Source organism: Polypterus senegalus, chromosome 18 (assembly GCF_016835505.1).
Source record: "Polypterus senegalus isolate Bchr_013 chromosome 18, ASM1683550v1, whole genome shotgun sequence".
NCBI classification, from domain to species: domain Eukaryota; kingdom Metazoa; phylum Chordata; class Cladistia; order Polypteriformes; family Polypteridae; genus Polypterus; species Polypterus senegalus.
In genome coordinates this window covers 1,579,401-1,601,443 of record NC_053171.1, presented here as the reverse complement: position 1 = coordinate 1,601,443, position 22,043 = coordinate 1,579,401, and the positions used below count along the sequence as shown (strand labels likewise).

Genomic DNA, 22,043 nt, shown 5'->3' with positions numbered 1-22,043 from the left:
AAGCTGAAATCACCCATCTCAAAAAAAGACTCTAAACCTAGTAATGGACACTGAATGTACAGACTGTGATAAATAATTGTTTTGGCAGTCCTGGAAGTCACTTTTGAAATGTTTTATATTGAATATTTCTATTGGTTTAATAATTTTATAGTTGCTCTTGGGACTGTTTTTTATGTATTCACCCCACCTCAACTTTGCTATCCTTGGTGCCAGTCACATTCAACCTATAAAAGATGGTGGCCTCAGAAATATATATCCGAGTATTGAATCTTATCAAAAACAAAGAAACACATAGCATAGTAACCAGTCTATTTAATAATTCTAATTTAGCATTTCGTGTTTTGGTCAATGCTTTTCTTTTCATATCGCTGAAAAGGTCTATTTTAAGCACAAATCCCATGATAACAAAATCATTTCAAGGACATAAAAAAACAAATAATTATTTGCAGAGAAAGTATGGATTTCACAAACGTAGAATTTGTAGACCGATTCGATCGGGCTCCCAGTCGCTAGTTTTTAAATAAAGAGGAAGTGATTCAGAGATATCTGTAATTAATGATATCTTTAAATAAAGATCTTTGGCAAGCCATTTAAAGATAACTTTAAATAAAGAGGTGTGCCAATTAGAGATGGATTTCAAGATACCTTCAAATGATTAAGATATATCGCTAAATGATTTGAAGACATCTGGAAATATTTAGAGATAACTTTAAATCAATTCAAAATATCTTTAAATGATAAGTTGTCCCGACATATAAGTGACCAAGTAGTGTGGTAAACAGTAGGGCTTTAGAGACTTTTAAAACTCAACTTGATGTTTTCTAGAGGAATTGAGTGGATAGGACTGGCGAGCTTAGTTGAGCTGAATGACCTGTTCTTGTTTAGAATGTTCTGATGTTCTACAGCTCTTGACATGTGACAGAATATAACATTATGTAATAAACTCAAGGCTGTACAATTTCAGTGTCAGAGTGGCCTGAGCCCACATTGATAACATCCGGTGCAATCAGGACCCACTCTTGAACACAATCAGATGGCCCAAATTTAGAATCTCCACTGAACATAACAATCACGTCTGTGGGATGTGAAAGAAAAAACCTCCGCGGTCTCAGGGACAACATGTGCACTCCACATCGATTCATGGGATTCAAAACCATCGTTTGGACTCTCTGGAGCTCCTGAGATAACTGCTGTGTTGACCATAATGAGAATGTTTATATTCAGACATTTGCTGTCAGGAGGGATTCTTGGAACTGAAAGGCAAACCACACTTCCTAATATCTTAAAGAATAAATATATACAGCACATGATGTGCAAAGTGTGACACATCTGAAGTGTGGGCTTAATGTAAAGAGCAGTCTACAAGGAGGAAGAATCACCTGAAGCACATTTGTTGAGCTATGTTGCATACAAGATGCAGATAAGTGAACTTTACTGGATTATTTGAAAGCACAGTGGATGGTGTTAAACATTTAAATAAAATAAATCTAACCTGTGAAAAAAATTAAGAAATAATAAGCCATTCCAAAAAAACAGTAATCTCGAGAAGCAGGATATTAGAGCAAATAATCAGCAGTAAAAAAAAAAAACAAATTACTGACAGAAATAAATGCAGTAAAAAGCTTTAGAGACTGGTGTTGATGCTGCAGGACATTAGAAGTTAGAGTGTAAATGTGACACCCTGCTGATTGAGTAGCACAGTGACACGAGATACTGGACACGTTTAACTCAGAAAAGAATTCAACCTCCGCGGCTTTTTTCAAATCTGTTATTGTAAAATAAGTCTGCTGGGCAGCTTTTCCAGTCATATATGATACATAAAGTACATTTTCAGTGTGTAAAGTCATATTTAAAATATCTGGAACGTGCTTGGGCTAAATATCTATACATTGGAAAATATTTCTGAATACAGAGTAGATAGACATATATACAGACAGACAGTCAGACAGATAGATAGTGTAAGAGTTGAATTTGAATCCTGGTCCAATGTGCACCTAGCCTGTGTCTGAATCTCATATCCTTCTGACCTTATGCTTAAAAGCTGATGCTGTTATTTTATTATTCACTATGAAAAATGCATTTTTATTATTTTTATATAAACCTTAAGAGAAAATGTTATATATTATGGTATAATCATCTTATATATAAACATCTACACATGGAAGTCTTTGTGTGTCTGTCTGTCCGGCCCGGAATTGCGAGGCTACGGTATGAAACTCAAAGTGCCGGCAAGGCGGCCCCAAGTTAACGAGTCGGAAGAAGAAAGAAGAATGAGGCTATTGCACAAAACTAAAAGAAAGCGGCGAGTAAAGGCAAACGACAGAAAAACTCATTTGCCGCTGATAGACAAGAAGGCGAGCACATCCACAAAACAAAACCACTGACTCTGCATTTCAATTTTTTTCTGACGATTTCAATAGTTTCTAGGAGTCCGGGCTTTTTGCAACATAAGCTTACACAGCAAGTTTTTCTAGATTTTGCTTTGTACCAAGTTTCCTGTTGATGTACCCAGCTGAATTATAAATTTAGACCATTGTTCTATAAACCATGAGAAACAGGATAAACATGAGAAAACTCACACATCTCTTAAGAAAAGAATAATAACAATACATTTAAAAAGTCACGTATACCCTAAGCTAACAGGACTATCAATCCACCTAGTGGGCGGGTTAAACATTAGTCATTTAAGGAATCAACGTTTGTCACGTCCCGTTCAAAACTGGGTGTAACTGATCATGTCAAAAGTTTTTATTTATGAATGGATTAGCAGTAACTTTCTCAAACTAAATAAGGAGAAAACAGAAATCTTAGTTATTGGTAAAATTGGATATATTGAGGGTATTAGAAATAAACTTGATTCCTTACGTTTAAAAGTCAAGTCGTGGATATAGAATTACCTATTGACTCTGACCTAAGCTTTAAATCACACATTAATCAGATTATTAGGACTGTATTTTTTCACTTACGAAATATATCTTAAGTTAGACCTCTCATAACTTTACAAGATGCTGAGAAATTAGTTTTCAGTCGACTAGATTACTGTCATGCACTCCTTACAGGACTGCCTAAGACAGACGTCAATCGGTTACAGTTAGTACAGAATGCAACAGCAAGAATCTTAACTAGAAAAAAAAAATATGAGCACATTTTATCAGTTTTAGCGTTGTTACAATGGTAACCCATGTCATTTAGACTTGACTTTAAAATACTACTACTAGTTTACAAAGCATTATATAATCTTTCCGTGTCCTATATTTTGCAATGTCTGTTCCCTTACAATCCAAGTTGTAGCCTCAGGTCTTCAAATAAAGGTCTCATTATAATTCCAAGAGCCACGTTTGAAAGAACAGGTGAGGCGGCCCTTTGCTGTTAAACACTTAAAATCTGGAATACTTTACTGATAGAAATTCATCAGGCTAATACTGTGGAACAATTTAAAAAACTAAAATCCCATTATTTTAACATGGCTTTTTCATAGCCACATTTCAATTGTATCCCTATTAGATTATATGAGTATTAGAGTATCATTTTCCTCTAAGTTCTACAATTCCGTGCTAACCTCTTCTTTTCTCTGCTGTCTTTTCCAGTTCTTTTGTGGTGCCTTAACTCGGTTGGCCGCATGACTATACATCTAAGAATGGAGTGCTAAACAAGTAAATGTATCCAGAGATAAAACCCAAACAATAGAAGCAAATAGCAGAGCAAATTACAAAAACAAATATATCAAAATTCAGAGCCACCTAACTAGGCTCTGCTATCTGCCAGTTTCTCTCTCTTTCTCTACTACTCCTCTTTATCCTGACAAGTCTCTTTATACAACTTTAACTCCTTTAATTTTTTGAATCTACCATTTTCCCTAACATACATCAAAATCCATCCATCCTTCTATCCATTTTCCAGCCCGCTATATCCTAACTACAGGGTCACGGGGGTCTGCTGGAGCCAATCCCAGCCAACGCAGGGTGCAAAGCTGGTAACAAACCCCGGGCAGGGCGCCAGCCCACCGTAGGGGACCCACACACCAAGCACACACTAGGGACAATTTAGGATTGCCAATGCACCTAACCTGCATGTCTTTGGACTGTGGGAGGAAACCGGACCTCCAGGAGAAAACCCACGCAGACACGGGGAGAACATGCAAACTCCACACAGGGAGGACCCGGGAAGCGAAACCGGGTCACCTAACTGCGAGGCAGTAGCACTACCACTGCGCCACCGTGCGGCCCTACATCAAAATCATTAGCTTAAAATGTCCTTCTAACCTTAATAATGTATTCTCCAGATGATTCTTTAATAATACCTGATATTCAAAATAACCAATTGATAAATAAATGTAAAATCTATTGACCAGCCACATTAAGACAAGACCTCTAGTGCCTCCAGTCTGCACCCCGCTGACCCTCCTGTTGTCACACGCTTACCTTGAACAGTCAGTGTCACAGCATTGCTGAACTCTGTGTAATGCAGAGGATCATCTCTGAAAGCGTAACACCAGTACTTTCCACCATCAGACTGAGTCACAGACTGGAGAGTGTAAGTGTTTTTGAAGGTGCTGTCAAACTCTTTCCACATGCCTGCCTGGCTCCAATGGAACCAACGATATCCCCAACCAAATATGTCACCATCGATGCTGCATTTCATAGTCACGTCATCACCAGTGTAAAATGGGACCTTCGGATTCTTTATCTTCAATGTCACTTTTTGTGTTGCTGTAGAGAAGAAGACATCAGCTTTACACTCAGAGACCAAGATGGTAGAGCCAAGGCTACATAAATGAAGTGAGATTCTAGCTAACATTCAAATCCCTGCATTTGCTTCTCATTGACAATGTCATGATTTGACTTTATTTTGACTTTTTTTGTAATTATTACTTGGCCTCAAAAAATGTTAAGCTGTGCTTTTATGCGATTCTTAAGTGAAGAACATAAGAAATTTGACAAATGAGAAAAGACCATTCAGTCCATCAAGATTGTTTGTTTCGCTAAAGACTAAGCTGTCCCAATATCACATCCAGAGAGTTCTTAAAGGCAGATAAGGTTTGTGCTTCAACTACATGCCTTGGTAGTTTGTTCCACAAAGCTCAAGGAAGAATTCATTTGGATGGAGGGATTGAAAGGGAATGAAGTACTAGTTTGATCGGTTCAATAGAGGTGGCGCATTTAGTCAAATCAACTTGAGGAGCAGAGTGTTAACAGGCACTTCAATTGTTAAGAAGGGTAATTAAGCTAATTACATGTATCAGGAATGCATTTGTCATCTGTTGAAAAATGAGTTCCTGTGTGTAGAGTATATACTAATACATTATACCGATATCTAGCAAAACCTTCACACTTTTCAGTTATACCATAATATAGATTTTAGTTCATACCACCCACTTCAAGCACACGTGTTATATAGTGTGGCTGAAAATCATGCATCATACATAGTCATAGCTATGGCTAGACATAGGCTAGACATTGTGGTGCATTCATACTTTGTAGTGTTGTTCGCTATTGTTTTTTTTTTTTTATATTGTGACCCCCGTCACCCCCCAATGCACTGTGCACTGCAACTCTGCTAACACAGACATTGATGTCTTGTCCGTTTCCTTGTTTTGCAACTGCTTTAGCTGTCAACCTTCCCCCTGTCAGTTCTGCATTGACAGGAAACCTCTAGCTAAGAAGATGGTTGTTAAGTTTATCTGGGGAACTTTTAAAATTGACAGCTAACCTGGCCTTGGACTCAACTCTCTGTCTGTCTGCTCTCCTCCAGAATGTGCCTGCTGACTCACAGCTGCTGCTGAGTGCTGAAGTGCCAGCTCCCATTTAAATAAAGGCTTGAGAATGTTCCTGTCTTTGCAACAATAAAGCTGATTACTCGGAAATTGGACTCACTTCCTTCTCACTTGTGCAAGTCTGTGACCCAAACTATATATACTGCTCACATAAATAAAGGGAACACTTTTTAATCAGAGTATAGCATAAAGTCAATGAAACTTCTGGGATGTTAATCTGGTCAGTTAAGTAGCAGAGGAGGTTGTTAATCAGTTTCAGCTGCTGTGGTGTTAATGAAATTAACACCAGATGCACTAGAGGGGCAACAATGAGATGACCCCCAAAACAGGAATGGTTTAACAGGTGGAGGCCACTGACATTTTTCCCTCCTCATCTTTTCTGACTGTTTCTTCACTAGTTTTGCATTTGGCTACAGTCAGTGTCACTACTGGTAGCATGAGGCGATACCTGGACCCTACAGAGGTTGCACAGGTAGTCCAACTTCTCCAGGATGGCACATCAATACGTGTCATTGCCAGAAGGTTTGCTGTGTCTCCCTGCACAGTCTCAAGGGCATGGAGGAGATTCTAGGAGACAAGCAGTTACTCTAGGAGAGCTGGAGAGGGCCATAGAAGGTCCATAACCCATCAGCAGGACCAGTATCTGCTCCTTTGGGCAAGGAGGAACAGGATGAGCACTGCCAGAGCCCTACAAAATGACCTCCAGCAGGCCACTGGTGTGAATGTCTCTGACCAAACAATCAGAAACAGACTTCATGAGGGTTGCCTGAGGGCCCAAATGTCTACTGTGCCCTGTGCTCACTGCACAGCACCGGGGAGCTCAATTGGCATTTGCCATAGAATACCAGAATTGGCAGGTCCACCACTGGCGTCCTGTGCTTTTCACAGATGAGAGCAGGTTCACCCTGAGTATATGTGAAAGTAGTGAAAGGGTCAGGAGAAGCCGTGGAGAATATTATGCTGCCTGTAACATCGTTTAGCATGACTGGTTTGGTGGTGGGTCAGTGATGATCTTGGAGGCATATCCATGGAGCGACTCACAGACCTCTACAGGCTAGACAACGGCATCTTGACTGCCATTAGGTATCAGGATGAAATCCTTGGACCCATTGTCAGACCCTACGCTGGTGCAGTAGGTCCTGGTTTCCTCCTAATGCATGACAATGCCCGGCCTCATGTGGCAAGAGTATGCAGGCAGTACCTGGAGGATGAAGGAGTTGAAACAATTGAATGGCCTTCACGATCCCCTGACTTAAACCCAATAGAACATCTGTGGGACATTTTGTTTCGGTCCATTAGGCGCCGCCAGGTTGCTCCTCAGACTGTACAACAGCTCAGGGATGCCCTCATACAGATCTGGGAGGAAATGCCATAAGACACCATCGGTCGTCTCATTAGGAGCATGCCCCGACGTTGTCAAGCATGCATACAAGCTCGTGGGGGCCACACAAGATACTGAAAAGCATTTTGAGTAGCAGAAATTAAGTTTTTGAAAAAATGGACTAGCCTGCCACATCTTCATTTCACTCTGATTTTAGGGTGTCTACACAATTGAGCCCTCTGTAGGCAGAAAACTTTTATTTCCATTAAAAGACTTGGCATCCTTTTGTTCCTAAGACATTGCCCTGTCGTTATTTGTATAGATATCCAACTTCATATTGAGATCTGATGTATCTAATGTGTTTCTTTAAAGTGTTCCTTTAATTTTTGTGAGCAGTGTATATACCTACAGCCAATCAGACCAGTGATAAAATAAATACTACAGGCAGCCATGGAGCTAACAAGAACATAACCGTGTCATGGTCCGTTTGTCTGATACAAATCTACATTTCTCTTCAAAATACGTATCTATAGGAGGACAACGAACAGATTGGTCTGCCATTGACACACCAGCCACTCAACGCAAGATGGACTCATTCTTAGCAATGACAACAATAGAAAAGACATACTGTTAGTGTTTTTCTGTTAAATGTCATGAAGAATACAGTATGGCTAAGGATGGAGTTTACTACAGAGTGTTGTCACACATGCACACCCGGGGACCACCTCACAGGCTCCAGGTAAGCGATACCATTTGGTAATAATAGGGGACCCTGGCCTAACTGTTTCTTTTCTCTCCACTACAGTTCCAAGAAGACCTCCCAGGACATCACCTAGCACCACCCAAAATGTTTATTTCAGGTGGAATAGGGTTGCCCATTTGGCACCCTAAAATTTAATTGAAACCCTTAACCCTTCCATCTTGTAACAGTGTGCAGACATTTCCAGATGTGCATAGTGAGTTAGGTTTAGTAGAAATGGGTTAAAAATTGGAAAAACATGAGAACACTGAACAGCAACTCAAAAGCATGCAAGGCAACTGGGGTCCATGAGGCTGTGGCATAGTTTTGAAACAACTTCTGGGAATTATAATAATTCATTTATACAGGGAAGCATCAGCATTTGAAAGCTGTTTTGGACATTGTTTTATTCAAAGGCACAGTAAAACTGAAGAGTCACATAACAAAGAAATTGTTATATAAATGTCCGAAGGCATTGCAGAATATGACCTGTGAATTTAAAATAAGCTCAAACAACTTCCTAAAAATGCGAATCTAATGAGCTCAGTCGGCAGCTTCACTACTGTTATAGAAAATAAAAGCTGAATGGTATGAAACAACTTTGACCTTGGTTGACAAGTATAATGAGAAGTCGAAACACAAACTTGTTTTGGTGTGCATTGGCCACTCTCATGTAGGGACAATCAAAGAAAAGGCAATTGGATTTATGCAAGGAGCAGATATGACTCATAACTCAATATCAGAAATAACGCGACAGGTTTTGGAGTTGTGGGACAGGGTCCCTCTCTGTGTGTTGGAGTCTGCCTTAATGTGCAACAGTCATGTCTAGAAACTGGGGAGGGAACACAAACGTTTCCTAAGCTGTATAATTATACTGCAGTTTCCAAAGTCTAAATCTGACTCTGTGCACTGAGGCTCTGGTACCTGGACACATACGCACTCTTATAAAACTCTAAAACTCCTTAGATAATTTCATGACGGGGTCTCAAAGGCCTTCATGGAAATGCAGAAGGAGATGCTTTTGGTAGACACTGCCTTGAACCGACACATGTGGAGTTCAAAATCAGGATCTGTGATTAAAATACTCATAAATGGCCAAACAAAACTAGAGGCAGATTCTTTATTACAACATATTCAGATAAAAGAAGCTTTTCTTTCTACTTGTAACATTTGAAACATTTTTTGAATCTCAATGAAGTTTGCTTTACATCCTAGTGATCCCAGAGTTCCACCCGGATAAAGCAGTCAAAGTTAACTGAGGAGTTAATGGACAAACGTGAGATTGCTCACTTTAATGCCACCGTCTAACATAATCAGAATCAGCTTTATTGGCCAAGTATACAGTATATACACATACAAGGAATTGGACTCCGGTTCTACCTTGCTCTCTGTGCATGTGTAAGCATGTATATATTATATACACATGGGGACCAGTTCAGCACAAGTACTATCTCTGATGCTGTGAGATCGACTCAAGTGTTCACGAGAGTGATGGCCTGTGGAAAGAAACTGTACAAGTGTCTGGTAGTTTTGGTGTACAGCACTCTGTAGTGCCTACCAGAGGGAAGCAGTTGAAAAAGACCATGACCAGGGTGTGATGGATCTGCTATGATGTTTTCTGCCCGTTTCCTGAATTGAGATCTGTATAGGACCTGAATGGAGGGCAGATCAGCACCAATGATTTTTTCTGCAGTCCTGACTGTCCGTTGCAGTCTGTTTCTGTCCTGTTTTGTGGCAGATTCTTTGATAACTGGGGGTCTGCTAATATTTAGATTAGATTAGATTAGATGAACTTAATTAATCACAGGGGGAAATTCACATACAGTTCATTTAACGCATCACAGATCTAAGGCAAACAAGTAATTGTGTCCTACAAAGATGACAGCAGATCTTTAGAGGACGTGTATAGGGTTTTATATGCTGCAACTGACAGTCACCCAGGATCCATGACATTTGGAACACAACAGCTGCTAGATTTCCCATGCCCGCTTTACAGAACAGGTATCCAGGACACAGAATTCTCTATGACTTCTCAGCTAGAAGCCCTTGATATCTGCCCTGATGATATTTTTCAGCTGTTGATAATATCAAGACATATTTGCAGGATTTACTGTCATCATATCATTGGAAGAACTTATGCATTATGTCCTCTGAATTAGAAATGGCTATGTCTCTTGACACTAATGAGATTATTGTCCTCTTCAGTTCTTAGATTGGTAGGCCTGCAGCTGGTCTAGAAAATCAAAACCTAACAAGAAAGGTAAGCACTTTCTGTATGTGTGTGTGTGTGTGTCCTCTGTGACACAGGAGTGTATAGCTGCCTAATTCATCTGAGTGGCAGTATATGTATGATATTCCACTACTTTGTCTGTGTGATTAGGCCTTATGAGGACTTGACTATACATTTTTGGAATTGTGTCCCTATACTGGCAGGATAGTAATTCAGACGTCAGGCCAACCACTTTTGCAGAGATGGCAGCTTCCTCACACCAAAACAAATTTCTGGCTATGCCACCAAGCCAAGTGTAATAATAAAGATATCCATATGGACTGATACAGGGCATTACAGATTAGGATTTCAGTGATGGCCCTAAAAAGGGGATTTGATTTGGTCAAAGGAGACATTCTATGAGATTTACTAATAAAAATGAGCAACAGACACAACACAACAATGGCCTGGACACCCAGTCTCCATCAAACTGTGATTCCCAGTCCCAGTAGAGCACAGAGTGCAAAAGTCTGAATTGAGAAGATGTTCATCAAGTCTAAACTTCAGGCTGAAAACACACAACATGCTGGAGAAGAATACTGAGAATAGTTAATTGTCAGAGTTGAGGTCATATGTCTAGGACATTTCCGCAAATGTTCGTCGAGTTAGCTGTATGCCACAAACTCTTTTGAAATAATCGTCTTAAAGTGGAGAGCATTTTAGCAGTGAGAATAACTCAGATTTGCAGCCCCACCTGCTTTTTCCCCACAGTGCACTCCTTGTTGTGTGTGTTTCTGTATGGTGATACAATGAACTCAGCTGAAATAAATTATCAAAGTGTAAACAAATTAGTTAAAAGAAGTCATTGAACCCTAAATGAGTTAAAGTTCCCTTCTGCAAATTCTCCTGCTTGAGTTGTGCTGGACAGTTAGTGACCACAGCACACTGCTGACCCTCCAGTACTCGCACACTCACCTTGAACATTCAGTAGTAAAACGTCACTGAAATATGAAAATGGTGAATAGCCAGAACACCAGTACGGTCCACTGTCAGACTGAGTCACATTCTGGACTGTGAGAGTGTTTCCAGAGACGGTGTGAAGATTTGTCATCCAAAATTCTTTCTTCCATTTGTATTGAGTTTTAGTTAAGACCCCATCAATGCTGCATTCCAGAGTGACGTTGTCTCCGATGTACACGGGTTTCCTCTCATTCCTCATTTTCACTGTTGCCTTTAATTCATCTGCATAAAAAAAGAGATGAGATTTAAATGACAGGCTTTAGGGTGAGGTGGGTTGGCTTGTGTAATGGGGATTTATTTAACTTTCTTAATTTCCCCACATTCCCTAGTTCATTTAATAATATTGAATTTAGTTTAGGATAAGATTGTTTAAAATTATTTTTATTCTGTTCTTTGTATACTGTATATATTATTGACCTTTGCCCCTTTGTTTGCCTCTCCCCTAGCTAGAGAGAGTGGAGTTATATATGATGGGATGGCGATTATGCAGTTGCTTATGTTTCTGTGTCATCATTTTCAGAAATCTTGATGAATGAAACCTGAACAACACCTGAAGACTTTTGTGTGGTCCTTTGAGTTTCCATTTCACAATGCAGTGTCTGTGTCTCGGACGCAGTGGCAGAATGATGACTAGCTACACTCGAAGGCTCCCATCAGGAGTCACCACAGTGAATCATCTTCTTCCATAGCTTTCTTTCCTCTGCATCTTGTTCTGTTACACCTATCACCTGCATGTCTTCTCTCTTCTCCTTCTTCTAGGCCTTCCTCTTCTCCTCTTACCTGGCAGCACTATCCTTAACATCCATCCATCATCCAACCTGCTATATCCTAACTCACAGGTGTCTGCTCAAGCCAATCCCAGCCAGCAGAGGGCGCAAGGCAGGAAACAAACCCCACCACAGGGCACACACACACACACACCCACACACCAAGCACACACTAGGGACAATTTAGGATTGCCAATGCACCTAACCTGCATGTCTTTGGACTGTGGGAGGAAACCCACGCAGACACGGGGAGAACATGCAAACTCCACGCAGGGAGGACCCGGGAAGCGAACCCGGGTCTCCTAACTGCGAGGCAGCAGCGCTACCCCCTGCGACACCGTGCTGCCCTATCCTTAACGTCCTTCTCCCAATATACTAAGCATCTCTCCTCTGCACATGTCCAAACCAACGCAATTTTGCCTCTCTGACTTTGTCTCCCAACTATCCAACTTGAGCTGACCCTCTAATGTCCTCATTTCTAATCCATCCATCCTCGTCACACCCAATGCAAATCTTAGCATCCAGCTCTGTCTCCTGCTTTTTGGTCAGTGCCACCGTCTTCAGCCCATATACTGTAACATAGCTGGTCTCACTATCGTCCTGTAGACCTTCCCTTTCACTCTTGCTGATACCCATCTGTCACAAATCACTCCTGACACTCTTCTCCACCCACTCCACCCTGCCTGCACTGTCTTCTTCACGTCTCTTCCTCAATCCCCCGTTACTCTGTACTGTTGATCCCAGGTATTTAAACTCATCCACCTCCGCCAACTCTACTTTCTGCATCCTTACCATTCCACTGACCTCCCTCTCATTTACACATGTGTTTTCTGTCTTGTTCCTACTGACCTTCATTCCCCTCCTCTCATATCTCCACCTCTCCAGGTTCTCCTCAACCTGCTCCCTACTATCGCTACAGATCACAATGTCATCAGCAAACATCATAGTCCATGGGGACTCCTGTCTAATCTCATCTGTGAACAGACACTAAAATGCAATGTGAGTGAGCCTGCTGACCACACACCATGTAAGTAAAAGAACAAGAATCAAACCAAAGAAACAAACCACAACATGCCTTTAAGGAAAACGTTTTATGAGAAGAGAGATAAAAAAGTTAAGTGAGTGGCAAGACTGTTGTCTTTTTTCATGTATTCCTCTAAACTAACAAACAGACTGACAGTAGGAATGATTGGGGCTCCTGAGGTGGGCTTAGTAAGTTTTAGTTTATTTCCTTATATTCTTTTCTCAAAGAATTTATACTTCCATGTACGGTCCTATCCTCAAAAGCTTATAAGACTCACATGGAGATTAAACCCTCTGTTGCTGAGTCTCAGACAGAGAGTAAGTGACCTTTGCACATCACTAAGTTCCCCGTCGTCACAAACTCACCTTGAAGATTCACTGTCACAACATTGCTGACCTCTGAGTAATCAGGTGGATCATCTCTGACAGCCCAACACCAGTACTCTCCAACATTATTGGGCCTCACAGATTCTATCGTGTACGTGTCTCCAGTGATGTGAGTAAACTCATTCCAAACACCTCCGAAGGATTTGAACCAACGATACCTCCAGCCAGTTACGTCTCCCTCAATTCTGCACTCCAAAGTCACATTTTTACGTTTGTAAATGTATTCTTTCTGATTTCTCATCTTTAGTGTGACTTTCAGTTTCTCTGTAGGGAAGAAATGAAAAAAAAAACAAATGTACAAAGTGACTCAGAGGTTTGAGTGCTAATCAAACTGCTGCTTTAAAGTCCATAAATCAGTGAGTTTCTAGCTAAAATGAAACTCCCTGCTTTAATATTGTCATTTTTAAGGCTTCTGAGTTAAAAAATTTTTCAGTGCTTAATAATAATATTAATATTCTTTACATTTCTTTCATCTCTTTTCTAACTACTCAAAGTGCTTTAAAGAGAGAGTGGAGAGCCACTTCAACGACCACTAATGTTTGGCATCCACCTACATGATGTTACAGCAGCCATTTTTGTGCCAGTACGCTCACCACACATTAGCTGTTAGGTAGTGAACTGGTTAGAGATAGTTAGCCAGTTAGAGACAAGGGATGATCTGGGGGCCAGAATGACTAGAACATGGTGGACAATTTAAACCAGGACATCAGGATAGACATTACTCTTTAGGAAGGATGACCAGGGATCTTTTATGTCCACAGAGAGTCAGGACCTCAGTATTACACCTCATCCAAAGGACGGTGCCATTTTTTACAGTACAGTGTCCTCATCACTGCACTCGGGATCCACATTCAGGCCACAGGGTATGCGCCCCCTGCTGGTCTCACCAACACTTTTTTCAACAGCAACAACCAAGCTTTTTCCTAGATGGACAGGCATCCAAAATTCTGGCTAGGGGCCGCAAATTTGCTTAGCTTCAAGTGGGTGACCTGTTCTGAAGCACAGGTGGCATGGCTGCTTTTCAACAACAACAACAACATTTACTTATATAGCACATTTTCATACAAATAATGTACCTCAAAGTGCTTTACGTGATGAAGAAAGAGAAAAAAGACAAACTAAGAATTAAAATAAGAGAACACTAATTAACATAGAATAAGAGTAAGGTCCAATGGCCAGGGAGGACAGAATAAACAAAAAAAAACTCCAGATGGCTAGAGAAAAAATAAAATCTGCAGGGGTTCCAGGCCATGAGACCACCCAGCCCCCTCTAGGCATTCTCATCCATCCATCCATCCATCCATCCTCTTCCGCTTATCCGAGGTCGGGTCGCGGGGCAGCAGCAAGCAGAGGCCCAGACTTCCCTCTCCCTGGCCACTTCTTCCAGCTCTTCCGGGAGAATCCCAAGGAGTTCCCAGGCCAGCCGGGAGACATAGTCCCTCCAGCGTGTCCTGGGTCTTCCCCGGGGCCTCCTCCCGGTTGGACGTGCCCGGAACACCTCACCAGGGAGGCGTCCAGGAGGCATCCTGATCAGATGCCCGAGCCACCTCATCTGACTCCTCTCGATGCAGAGGAGCAGCGGCTCTACTCTGAGCCCCTCCCGGATGACTGAGCTTCTCACCCTATCTTTAAGGGAAAGCCCAGACACCCTGCGGAGGAAACTCATTTCAGCCGCTTGTATTCGTGATCTTGTTCTTTCGGTCACTACCCATAGCTCATGACCATAGGTGAGGGTAGGAGTGTAGATCGACTGGTAAATTGAGAGCGTTGCCTTACGGCTCAGCTCCTTTTTCACCGCGACAGACCGATGCAGAGCCCGCATCACTGCGGATGCCGCACCGATCCGCCTGTCGATCTCACGCTCCATTCTTCCCTTACTCGTGAACAAGACCCCGAGATACTTGAACTCCTCCACTTGGGGCAGGATCTCTCCCCCAACCCTGAGAGGGCACTCCACCCTTTTCCGGCTGAGGGCCATGGTCTCGGATTTGGAGGTGCTGATTCTCATCCCAGCCGCTTTACACTCAGCTGCGAACCGATCCAGAGAGAGCTGAAGATCACGGCCTGATGAAGCAAACAGGACAACATCATCTGCAAAAAGCAGTGACCCAATCCTGAGTCCACCAAACCGGACCCCTTCAACACCCTGGCTGCGCTTAGAAATTCTGTCCATAAAAGTTATGAACAGAATCGGTGACAAAGGGCAGCCCTGGCGGAGTCCAACTCTCACTGGAAACGGGCTCGACTTACTGCCGGCAATGCGGCATTCTACCTAACATAAATGATCAGTCCTTATTGTATTCAGGGTTCTCATGGAAGGACTTGATGATGACGGTCACATGGACTTCTGGCCGTTAATCCATCAATGTAAAACAGTATGAAGACAGCCTGAGTATAAAAAGTAAGCTTGCTGAGTTTTGGTTTATGTCCATTGAAAGAACTTCTATTTCAAAGAGTTACATGTCATCGGTTCTGAAGTTACAAGACAGCCGTGTGCAGATAACAACAACAACAACATTTATTTATATAGCACATTTTCATATAAACAGTAGCTCAAAGCGCTTTACATAATAAAGAATAGAAAAATAAAAGACACAATAAGAAAACAAAATAAGTCAACATTAATTAACATAGAATAAGAGTAAGGTCCAATGGCCAGGGGGGACAGAAAAAACAAAAAAACTCCAGACGGCTGGAGAAAAAATAAAATCTGTAGGGATTCCAGACCATTAGACCGCCCAGTCCCCTCTGGGCATTCTAACTAACATAAATGAAACAGTCCTCTTTGGATTTAGGGTTCTCACGGAAGGACTTGATGATGATGGTCACGTAGACTTCTGCCTTTTAATCCATCCATCATTGTTGGAGCATCATGAAGCTTTGAGTAGGTGGAGCTCCTCTATTAATATCAATGCTGGACAGTTTGTGACCACTGCTCCTGTCCGATCTTCTTGTAGTTCCACCATCAGTGTAACTGAATTACCAAGGCTGAAAAACGCAGGGGACCCCTCTGTGTGTGTCACACCAGTGCACCTCTTGATTGTCATGTGTCAGCCAGGGTTCCACCCCTGTCTGTGGTTCAAAGTCTTGTTTCATATCTTTTTTGTTCATTTTTGTGCCATTCATTTCTTTTTAATGTTGCTTTGTCTTTAGCGTACCTGTCTTATGTCTCATGTGTTTTGTGGGTGTCCCCAAACAGGATGGGCCACCTGTCAGTCATTGCCAGGAACTGTACTCCACCCAATAAATCTGGGGGGCCTCCAACAGTTTCTGGTGGTTTATTTTGAATGTGCTCTGGGTGTTTGATCAGTTCTTGTGTTTCTCTGTGCCTTGTGCCTGTGGTATAGTGGGTCCATAGCTGAAAAAAACTAAAAAGTGGAGGTTTTAATAAATAATCGATTGGCCTTCTCCGTGGGCGCATGCACAGCTGCGGGGAGTTTGTGGAGTAATTGGGGTGAGAAAGCACCTGCACGTGAGGGTGTGGTCTTTCTCAATTGCTTCATCGGCTACTTGTGGCACGTCACTGAGATGCAGCGCCCACAGAGCCTTAAAAACAAGTTAGCGCAAGGCAAGAGGGGAAAAGAAACAAAACAGGAAAAAAACAGATGGCGGAGTTTAAAAAACCGAGAGAAAGGCAGAAGCTGGAATGACCCAGTGCTTATATCGAGAGACGCAGGTGGACAGGGATGGTGCCCCAGGATAGCGCATGTGGCAATCACTCAGGAGGGGCATGAGGATCACTCAGCTGAGCAACCAGGAGCAGGAGTGATCGCTGCGCTCCAGAGTGTCCTTTCGATTGGCAGCGGTGGGAGAATGGCGCACTTTTGCTGGGTGGAGCCTGGATTGGCAGCGGTGGGCACAGAATGCCATGGATTGGGCGGCGGGGACACAGGCTAGGTTTAAAGGATGTCTGCACCTGTTGGTGGACGTCTCTCCATGCTGTGAGGTCCGGGAAGGCTAAGCCAGGGAGGCATCGGTTTTAAAAGGGAAGCACCGGGTACTGAGGATTTTAAAGAAGGCGTCCACATGTATTTGAACCTTGTTTTTGTGGATTTATTTATTTGCATTTTTAACCTCCACTTTTCACTTCATTTTTATGGATTATTTATTTATTAACTATTGAGCACTGCACTTTCTTTTTGAACACTTCATTTTTGTTGATTGGTTTGTAATAAAAGCACTTGAGCACTTTTCACCATCCTGTTGCTTGGTGTGTTTTGTCCCCATCTGCCATGCTGATTGCAATTATGGTACTGATGGTGTTGGGTTCAAGAGGCTCCCAAATGGGAAGAGGGAGCAAAGAACTGACTCACACCATCACAGTGCCTGTTTAGTTTCTCTGGAGTTTTGACCTTTGTGTTTTGATCTTTGACTTCGCTTTGTGAGTTCTGTATTGGGACTGTGCTTGCTTTGGATTTATTTAATAATAATAATAATAATAATAATAATAATAATAATAATGTGTTTTATTTATATAGTGCCTTTTCCATGCTCAAGGCACTTACAGAATATAAGAAAGAACGGCAGGGTATACAGTGTATAGCATAGTACAAACCAAATAAATAAATAAAGAAGAGTAAGACAGTAAATTCAGAGAAAGCCCAACAGACAACAGAATTGATGGTCCAGCACACACACACACAGAGGTTACATTAGCATCTTGACAGAGAGGTAAACTGAGAGAAGGGGAATGAAGTCAAGTAGAGCTAAAAGCCTTCCTGAACAGATGAGTTTTAAAAGAATTCATGGAGTCAGCTGACCGGATTAATTTCGGTAGGTCATTCCAGAGTCTGGGCGCTATACAGCTGAAGGCCCTGTCACCCATGGAGTGTAGATTAGTGTGGGGCACAATAAGATTACCAGAATCAGAGGACCTTAGTGAGCGGGCAGGCACATAGTGATGGAGAAGGTCACTGATGTAGTTTGGCGCGAGGTTGTTTAAGGCTTTGTAGGTTATTAGAAGGATTTTATATTTGATTCTGTAAGACACGGGGAGCCAGTGAAGACGGAGCAGGATGGGTGTGATGTGCTCGCTGCTGCTGGTTCGAGTCAGGACTCTTGCAGCCGAGTTTTGAAAAAAGCTGGAGCTGAGATATAAGATTAGAAGGGACACCTGCCAGCAGCGAGTTACAATAATCAATGCGGGATGTGATAAACATTTTTATGTTGTGTTTTTAGACAGCTCCATTTTGCCATTCTGGTCTTTAGAACTCTCACAGTATATCACAAAGTATATTTTGTGAAGAATAAAACATTTTTTTATTTTTGTGATGTGTCTGTGTTTGCCCATTTATCTCGCTGGGGTTTGGCAGTATATCACCCTCTAGTGAGAATTATTAGAAATGCTTTTGCAACTTTTTGGGACATGCCTTAGGACTCCTACTTCACAATATTGATGAGACTGATTCTGACGGCCGAATGCAAGACCCTTAATGTCACATCGACTATACTGTGTGTCACCGCTGATGACTACTGGAAACATAGTTGTGTTTTTTTTGCCTCGTGTCCTGACACAGGAGTAGGTACTATGGTGTAATTGTTAGTTCAGCTCTTTTCTGTCTACACTGGGAAAAAGGCAAATTGTGAAAAATAAATAGGAGCACCTGGACCGGCAGATGAGAGAAAATCATTGTCAAATGACGAACAGCTCTCTGAGACAAAATATAAAGAGAATTAGGAAATCAAAATCCAATTTGAACCCCAAACTCATAATCAAAATGAAATTTTATCAGATTCCCTAAGCTGATTTTTAAGATCTAAATGCACTACAAAGATTGGTTTTAGAGTCCAGATATTTGGACATAACTCTCTTTTCTTTTGTATTTGTTTCCCTCTCGTGGATATGTTTGTGTTCTCTGTAGGACAGCTGTGACATTTGGCTCTTATGAACTTCTGATATTAAAGGGATTGGTTTCAGGGTTCTTACTGACTGATACCGTCTCACTCCACATTATCTCTAAGGGAGGAAACGTTTGATATTTAGCTTGAAAAGTTATTTCCATAAAAGCAAAGGTTATGTGGCAATAGTTTGAATATTTTGAGACAACTGAATACTTTTCCCTTGGTGTATATGTATTTATACTAGCTGTACCCCATGACTCCGCCCGCATAGTAGTGAAATAGGACAAACTTTAAAAATCAATAAACAAACAGATATCACTAGATAAGCGGAGGCAAGGTACACTGCAAAAACGTAAGGGTTGATCGACTCAAACGGAGGCTGGTGCGTGAGTGAGGAGGGCCCTGACTGGCTCCCTACTCCTGACATCATGGTTCCCGCTCCCTTCAGCTTGCAGCCTCTCTCTCGGAATAACATGAATAAATCGCTTCTGCAAGCAAACTGATTCTTAGCGGGATGAGAGAAGTCGCAAAATCAACCAGAATGTTCAAACAAATTTTAGAAAAAAAACAGATCTAAATCCCTTTAGTAGTTCTATCGTTCACTAGCTAAGTGAAGGTAAGGTATGCCCCAAGGCTGGCGCATAAGTGGAGAGGGAATGCCCCCTCCCCTCGGCCCGCTGTGTCTCTCTTGGATTCGCCCAAATAAATTGGTACTGCAAGTAAATTATGATACTTAGTGCGATGAGTGACGTCGCAAAATCAACCGAAATGTTCAAGCAAATTATAGAAAAAAACCTGATCTAAATCTGTTAAGTAGTTCTCTCGTGACACGCGGACAGACATACAGACAGACAGATGTTGGATTTTATATAAATATATATATAATATTCAGGAACATTTTTTATTGAGGGATTTTTTTTAACATAATGGATACAATGAATGGAAAGTTGTGCATTGTGCTTACAACCTGCATAAATTATATTTGGCTATTAAAAACAAATTGACCAAGGGACAAGCTGAGACTGGGTAAAATGGCCTTCTGTTTTACCGCTGGTGTTATTTTTCTTAAGGGGTACCCCCACCGAAACAGGCCTTACAACTTATGAGATATTATTTTGGGATTCTTAAGTAACTTTCAAAAATTGCAAAGTATGCAATACTGACAAATATGGAACAAAGCTTTTAAGTTTTTGTACACCTCCAGGTAAAAGCTGCTCTTCCTAGCACATTGGAAAGAACAGTAGTTGCATTTGAACCCAGAGACTGAGCTGTGCTAAAGGTCTGCAGATGAATGAATTATCCAACTCCAAGGAGAAACGCCATACCAGAGAGGAGATCAAGCCATGGATTAGGCCATCAACGAATTGACTACAGGATAAGGTACTTAAATTCTAGTCCAAGGGATCATGGGTTCCTGCTGTTAACATCTCAACTGCTCTGGTGACCATTGATGCCGGAAGATGATTGTGGGTCCAGAATTGTGAAGGGCAACCTGCATGGCATCCACACCAGAGCCCCAGTCACCAAATCAAAAGCTCCAGATATTGATATCTTTTGCTTTGGTGTATTGGACCCCAAGATCTGATTCACACTGTTACTCTTGAAGGATCTATGTTCTTTACTGTCCTTTGTTTTACCAAGTACTTGAATTTTTCTTGCCTTAGCATTCAGAATCACACTCTAATCTCTATTGTTCTGCAGCAATGTCTTTCAAAGAAGATTTGAACCATGGAGTTTTGGAATTTACAGGAGGAAAAGGTAATTATTTGCAGGCACAGCAAGGCAAATGAACTCTTTTCATGAGCAACATGTACAGTGGTGTGAAAAACTATTTGCCCCCTTCCAGATTTCTTATTCTTTTGCATGTTTGTCACACAAAATGTTTCTGATCATCAAACACATTTAACCCTTAGTCAAATATAACACAAGTAAACACAAAATGCAGTTTTTAAATGATGGTTTTTATTATTTAGGGAGAAAAAAAAATCCAAACCTACATGGCCCAGTGTGAAAAAGTAATTGCCCCCTGAACCTAATAACTGGTTAGGCCACCCTTAGCAGCAATAATTGCGATCAAGCATTTGCGATAACTTGCAATGAGTCTTTTACAGCGCTCTGGAGGAATTTTGGGCCACTCATCTTTGCAGAATTGTTGTAACTCAGCTTTATTTGAGGGTTTTCTAGCATGAACCGCCTTTTTAAGGTCATGCCATAGCATCTCAATTGGATTCAGGTCAGGACTTTGACTAGGCCACTCCAAAGTCTTCATTTTGTTTTTCTTCAGCCATTCAGAGGTGGATTTGCTGGTGTGTTTTGGGTCATTGTCCTGTTGCAGCACCCAAGATCGCTTCAGCTTGAGTTGACGAACAGATGGCCGGACATTCTCCTTCAGGATTTTTGGTAGACAGTAGAATTCATGGTTCCATCTATCACAGCAAGCCTTCCAGGTCCTGAAGCAGCAAAACAACCCCAGACCATCACACTACCACCACCATATTTTACTGTTGGTATGATGTTCTTTTTCTGAAATGCTGTGTTCCGTTTACGCCAGATGTAACGGGACATTTGCCTTCCAAAAAGTTCAACTTTTGTCTCATCGGTCCACAAGGTATTTTCCCAAAAGTCTTGGCAATCATTGAGATGTTTCTTAGCAAAATTGAGACGAGCCTTAATGTTCTTTTTGTTTAACAGTGGTTTGCGTCTTGGAAATCTGCCATGCAGGCCGTTTTTGCCCAGTCTCTTTCTTATGGTGGAGTCGTGAACACTGACCTTAATTGAGGCAAGTGAGGCCTGCAGTTCTTTAGACGTTGTCCTGGGGTCTTTTGTGACCTCTCGGATGAGTCGCCTCTGCGCTCTTGGGGTAATTTTGGTCGGCCGGCCACTCCTGGGAAGGTTCACCACTGTTCCATGTTTTTGCCATTTGTGGATAATGGCTCTCACTGTGGTTTGCTGGAGTCCCAAAG

The 22,043-nt window shown here is 41.7% G+C and overlaps 1 protein-coding gene across 1 annotated transcript in view; it reads right to left on the bottom strand.

Annotated features, from left to right (window-relative positions):
• LOC120519006 (basement membrane-specific heparan sulfate proteoglycan core protein-like) overlaps positions 1 to 22,043 on the bottom strand; it is a 61,778-nt gene that overhangs the window by 22,188 nt on the left and 17,547 nt on the right. The window contains exons 5-7 of the mRNA XM_039742077.1: positions 13,219 to 13,503; positions 11,018 to 11,284; positions 4,422 to 4,709 (exon numbers count right to left, since the gene is read on the bottom strand). Of these exons, the coding sequence (XP_039598011.1) occupies positions 4,422 to 4,709; positions 11,018 to 11,284; positions 13,219 to 13,503 (840 nt within the window). The remainder of the gene's footprint in view (positions 1 to 4,421; positions 4,710 to 11,017; positions 11,285 to 13,218; positions 13,504 to 22,043) is intronic.